This window comes from Rhea americana, unplaced genomic scaffold (assembly GCF_003343005.1).
Source record: "Rhea americana isolate MKP2758 unplaced genomic scaffold, rheAme1 scaffold_244, whole genome shotgun sequence".
NCBI lineage: Eukaryota > Metazoa > Chordata > Aves > Rheiformes > Rheidae > Rhea > Rhea americana.
In genome coordinates, this window is record NW_028186362.1 from 225,689 (window position 1) to 231,688 (window position 6,000).

Genomic DNA, 6,000 nt, shown 5'->3' on the forward strand with positions numbered 1-6,000 from the left:
GGCAGCTGCCAGAACACTCGGCCCCTTTCTGATTAATTCCGTATCTCTTATTAACTGGTCTGAGGTGGTGTTGAACATCCATCCACATATTTACTTCCGCTACCAGACTCTTCGGGAATGGTCCTTTTTTGTTCAGTTTTGTGCAATCTTTCTCTAAGGTCAGTGCTCCCCTACTATCATCCCATTGGTACTGGAGGCAGCGTGAAGCTTATGGGGCGTTGTGTTCTTGAACAAACTAAGTATAGGAAGCAAAGGAAATGATGTATTTAATATCTTGCATTTCTGAGAATTGGCCCTCTTCCCTAAAATTAAACCATCTGGGTAAAACACCATGAGATTTTTGGGAGACACTAGCAGGAATGGGTGTGGATTTGGCTTTTGCTTCGCGTACCTGATGCTATGTCCTGTAAAATTACTTGAAAAGGGGATAGTCTGGCTGTGTGAGATAAACCCTGCTGTTGACATTGARAAGGCATTTGCTTTTTTTCTGACAGAAGCTTTGAACTGATCCTGTTCAGACCACTGCCTACCAAGGATTACATACGCCCTTACTGTAACTCAATACAGAAAAATCTCCACCTACTCTGCTTTTTCTCTGCTCTTTATTATATTGTTCTGCTTTTTCTTTTTTCTTGGAAGTCACAGGCACGTTCTCAGGCTTATCCAAAATGTAAACATCATTTTAAAAAACTGCCTGAGAGCATAAGTTTGCAGTTGGGGTAGGAACAGGGTCAGCACTTAGTACTTCTTGTCTTCTCTTCCTCTGCTGTTGCTCTAGATAGTCCTGGCAAAAATGCGTATGTATTTCCCCAGCTCATGGGATTTGTCATCATCTTCATGCCTGGCTTTTTCTGTCTAGTCCCTTATACATAACTTCAGGTAACCTGCATTTTGATACTGGACAAAACATGGCATGGGTGTACAGCTCTCAACACCTATAGCTTAAAATAAGAGATGCAGATTTGAACTTTGAGTTTCATCTCTGCTGTGCTGATGTCACGCTCTACAGCTCTGGAGAAGTATCTACACAGACATTTACTTGGCCTTAGAGCGCACAAACTGTCCTCCTGATACTGACATTGCAAAGTTTCTCTAATGCAAACGCCTCAGAAAGCTCGTGCTCGAAGTTTCTCTTTCTTCATTGCTATATTAAGCACTGTCTATATATTTAACAAGTTGTTTGTTYAGGTTTCTGCAGTATGATCAAGGCCTGCTTGGGATTCATAGACAACCACCAATAGACAGTAAGGTTTAATACAAGGGAAGTTTGCCTTGTTCATTAAACTGTTTTGGTTTTAGAAGACCAAAAACTGAATCAAGGTTATCACACWCTACTTGGAGTATGATACCCTCCCTTGTGCCGGGGGAGTTACTATCTATGGAAACTCAGGAGAGGACCGTCATCTGTTCCATGCTATTCGTTAGAGAGATCTAGAAGTTAGCTGTCAGATACCAGTGTTTTGCTTGCTACTTTGCGTGCCTGCTTTCTCTGGCTATTTTTGCAGTCTGCTTTCATTGCAACCCATTTCCGGAATAATTCTGACTATTCTTCCCATAACTTTTTAATAAAACAGGTATTGGATTTTCAGGACACCAGGTAAGGTCTCGTGTTGCAATGCTGCTCCTTGCGGTGCTGAAACCCCTTGCCCTAAAACTTGACAGTAGAGTATTCACATCTCCCAAGCAGTATCTTCCTCCTTAGAATGGATATGCCTCTTCACCATTTCACTAAGAAACATGTATCTTTTTTTTTAATCTTTCTTTTTCTTAAAATAGGAACCAGATTTTCTTCTGTCTTAGCCATAGAACATCATTTACTGTAATGGCATTCATCAGTTTTGATCATGGAAGACTTTCTTCTACATGATTGATTTTTTTTTTCCTTTAAGTTTTCCTCAGCTAGAGGAATTCTTTCATTTTAGAGTTATGAAACAGTTAAAACCAGAGTTAAAAGGTAAACTTGGTATTAATGGCAGTACCAAGTATTTTGACGTAGAAATGTACAGCATCTGAACTTCCAGTGTTGTTTGGGAAGTCTGAGAAAGCTGCTTGTATGGAACTTGGTAAATTTATACAGTTTATCATCATGCCTTGTTCAGTCTTCTAGTAACCACTCTGAAAAGTGGGTTGGGCTCTCTTCTTTACATAGAAATTCAAAAAAAAAAAAGAGTAATTATGTTTCTCTCTTCAGTGTATGGATTTTCTAGGTAATAAATCTAGGTTATTCTCAAATTTTTGTTAGATCCTTGCTTATTAGAGAAATGTGGTCTTATGTAACCCTAGAAACATGTCAAAAGAAAAAGACTTTGTAGTTCCTATTTGACTAAATTGAAAACTGCTGCAAACCAAGGAGGAAAGTAGGTTTTTATRTGCAACATAAAGCTCACCTTACCTTAGGGAAGTTCAGTGCAGGAAGCAAATCAACATCCCTCTTATGGTTGCAGTTACAGGCAAGGTGTTTTCTGCCAGGGAGAGCAGAGGCTTAAAAGCTGTCTGGATCATCCCTGTGCAATGTCCTAATGAACAACAAAATACCAGTTATGCTAAGCCTGCATGGATCGACGGCAGCAGACCTCAGCCACTTTGCACGTGTGTATCCTTCAGAAAGAGCGTTGCTCCAAGGCGAAGGTCCAGCCTTGGCTGATTACGCTTGGAAAGTGGCCTTGTAGGTTGTTGAGCTGTAAGTAGGTATGGGAAGCGCCCAGCCAACGGAGACTTCTGACCTTATGCGCGTGGGTTTTTTTGTTTTTGTTTTTGTTGTTGTTGTATTTATGGATCTACATAAAGGTAGTAAAGAGGGGCTTTTCATAGCGGGAACCAGCCTCGAAGCATCTTGTCATCATCAGCCACTGAGCTGCTTCTCCATACCAGATGACGTCTTTCCTGTTCCTTTTCCTTCCAGGCCACAAGTAAATTTTTGACACGATATGTCTCCATGGTCATGGTGATCGGGAAGCAAAAAATTCTCAAGGTCTTTTTCTGTATGAACATCGGTCATTCTATGACTGGCTGCAGGGCAGCAGGCCCAGCACAGGGCTGGTGCAGGTTGGGTTTTGGTGTCACAGCGCAAAGACTGCATGGCTGCCACCATGCCAGCTGGTGGCTTTCCGGATTGCGCAAAACACACATTTGGGGTTGTTTTGGTTGCATTTCACAATGTTGTTGACTGAGTTTGTTTCCTGTTTTTGTGGTCCTCTGAGTTTACAAATGACCCCCATTAGCAATTTCTACTTCGAAGACTTTTAATGAAAATATTTGTTTTCAGCTTTTCAGGGCAAATATCCCTTGTACAAAAACTGTTGTACTGCATGCAAGTTCCCTGTTAGGATAACTTCATGAATCTTGAGTAGCCTTTGGAAATAAGAAATGAAGAATTTTCTTGCTGGCAATTTAATTAGTAGCTACTTACCTTCTATATGAATTCTAATTAAGAGAAATTGCTATTGTGTATGTTTGTAAATAACTTTAAGAGCTGTGCTAACCCTTAAAATATACAAGCAACTTTCAACTGCTCAAAAGAGGCAAYGTAAAGTATTGCACATGGTGTTTAACAGTTAAAGAAGCTCTAGCTCTTTTTATATGCTTAATCACTTGTGGGAAAAGAGGTCTGTAATGGAAAATTGCATTTTTTCCAGTGGGCTTTAATTTTTGGTAGTCTTTACGCACAGGTTCTAGAGGATCTTAGCCCAATCTGACTTCTTCCCACCTTGCTGTGTATGACACTGTCCTAGGCTGATGGCAGTCACGGCAATGATAGGAGTTAATAGTGCTCTGTTGCACCAGCATGACTGCAAGCCGCTTCACATTTCACAAGTGCATTTATTTCAGTGTGGTTTTGTTCCAGTAAGAAACAGATTTTTTTTTTCCCCCCCACCCTCCCCTCTCATTTCTGAGCAGCAATTCCCTGGAGGCTACCCAGCCCGTCGCTTTTACGGCCGCCTCAGTGAGGAACATGCCCGCGAGCCAAGAAAACACGGACGCTAGACCTGCTCCGGCCAACAGCACATCTGCTGCAGCCGTCAAGCCAGCCGGAGCCCCGAGCGCCGCCAAATTCTCGGGCTGGCAGCCGCCGAACCGAGCAGGTAACTGCCCTTGAGGCTCGCTCTCCTTCGCTCAGAGACCTTTGGGTAGCTCGTTAAAATAGACTTGACCACGGGTGCAAAACCAGCCGCCTCGAAACGACCATTTGCGTGCTTTGAGTACAAGCCAGTTGGTTTAGAGAGCAGGGGGGAAAAACTAGCTTGGTTTTAGTAAACCGGTCGACTTTTTGAAAGCCGCCTTGCAGGTTTGACTGGTCTTATAAACGAAAAAGAACGCGGTGTCCGTGACCTTCTGTGGAAGGCACGTATAGCCATCGAGCGTACGCCTCGCAGCCTGAGCTTGGCATCTCCCACCTGGCTGCAAGCTAAACGCACCGGATCCTGTCCAGTTTCAGGGCAGACAGACAGGCGGTTTGTCCAAGAGATCTTTTCTGAAATAGATTTTATATGCTAAAAAAAATAACAGAAACATGAGGGTGGTGAYGTATTTGGCATCTGTAGGCTTGATTCTCAGAGGATGCTGGAGTATTGCGTAGGTCTGTGGCGTGGAGAAGATGGAAAGGCCAGTGCTGGCRAGGACAATTTGTGTGGTTGCTCTCTCTGACTGCCGTTTGGTGACCCTTCTATATGAGTACCAAAGTGCCTGGAGAAGATGCCTTTTTCTTAGCAGAATCTGCTGCTTTATAACTATGTCTSTATTAAGAAATGCAATATGTGAAATTGCTTACCCATATTTTCATAATATTACATGCTGTAATTTGAGATAATCTTTTAATGTAATTTGTTTCTTAAATTGAATCCATCTTTGGCACTGAACTAAACTTGAGTATTAATTTCTAAGGATCCAGGAAATCCATATTACTAATTAAGTTTTAACTGCAGTTTCTCTTGCAAGAATGAGATGAATGTTCTCAGTTCTGCTTCTGACAGGATCTGAGCTGCTAAATAGCAGTTTTTGAGTTCTACTGATTTCCCTCTTAAAAGGTATTTCCAGTCCAGAAAATAGACTGCAAAGACCCTAGGATAAAACTAAAGATCAAACATACGGTATTAACGCCGTACGTTTTTATAACGGGGTCTTTGGAATATAAGGTTGAATTACTGTTGTGCTGGTTAGTAACCAGTGGATGTATTTTGTTGTGGACATGTAGTACTGCTAACAGTCCTGAAGATGGCAATATGCTGTCATTTCTGTGCTTAACTGAGCTGTCAAGTATATATTCTTAAGGCAACAGGAGTGTGACTGACACAGTAAGGACTTATGTACAGTTAGATCAGTTTTTTTCTAGCATTATTTTACTTCTTTGAGTTAGCTGTAATTGGAAGAAAAAAACCTTCTGAAATCTTTCTAAAGTTATGTTTTTGGTAGCAAGTATACTTAAAACAAACATCTGTGTGAATATAATTATGCTTTTAAAATAGCATAGTATAACGTGTTTGATTTAACTCTTTATCTGTGCTCTTGATGCTTGTCCCAGCAAATGATTGATTTCACTTGCACAGAAACCACTCGTCACCTTGAGGTTTCAATACCACCAAACCCATTTTTGGTATATCCATGGGTGCTTCCTTGCTAARTCCTACTGCTGAGCTGTAGTATTAATACCAGCCTAATGTTTGAAGTGGATTTTTTTGGTGATGAGTGCCGCATGAAGGAGAGATTTGTAAGGATGAATTAAGTTGCACCTGATTCCATACTTCCCTGGAAATCTRTACGACACTCTGGGCAATGTAGAAACTGCTGTTTTTCACATTAGAGGTACAAAGTAAATGGATAAGGGGGAAACAGAATTTTKGGTTGTTTTGTTCTAGAATAGTTTAAAATTTGTGAAAACTTCAAGCAAGGAATGTCAGCACATTTAAAATAGTTTTGTAATGTGAAAGCAGACCAAGTTACAAAGTCCACAGTGACCTTGTTAGTTACTAGGGCTTGGGTCTGCCTATTGATTTTTTTTTTTTT

At 41.1% G+C, this 6,000-nt stretch overlaps 1 protein-coding gene across 6 annotated transcripts in view; it reads left to right on the forward strand.

Annotated features, from left to right (window-relative positions):
• Positions 1 to 6,000, forward strand: part of PDLIM5 (PDZ and LIM domain 5) — a 111,181-nt gene that overhangs the window by 82,809 nt on the left and 22,372 nt on the right. For all 6 annotated transcript variants that reach the window (XM_085306656.1, XM_085306658.1, XM_085306662.1 and 3 more), the window contains one exon: positions 3,898 to 4,082. In XM_085306656.1, coding sequence (XP_085162782.1) covers positions 3,898 to 4,082 — 185 coding nt within the window. The remainder of the gene's footprint in view (positions 1 to 3,897; positions 4,083 to 6,000) is intronic.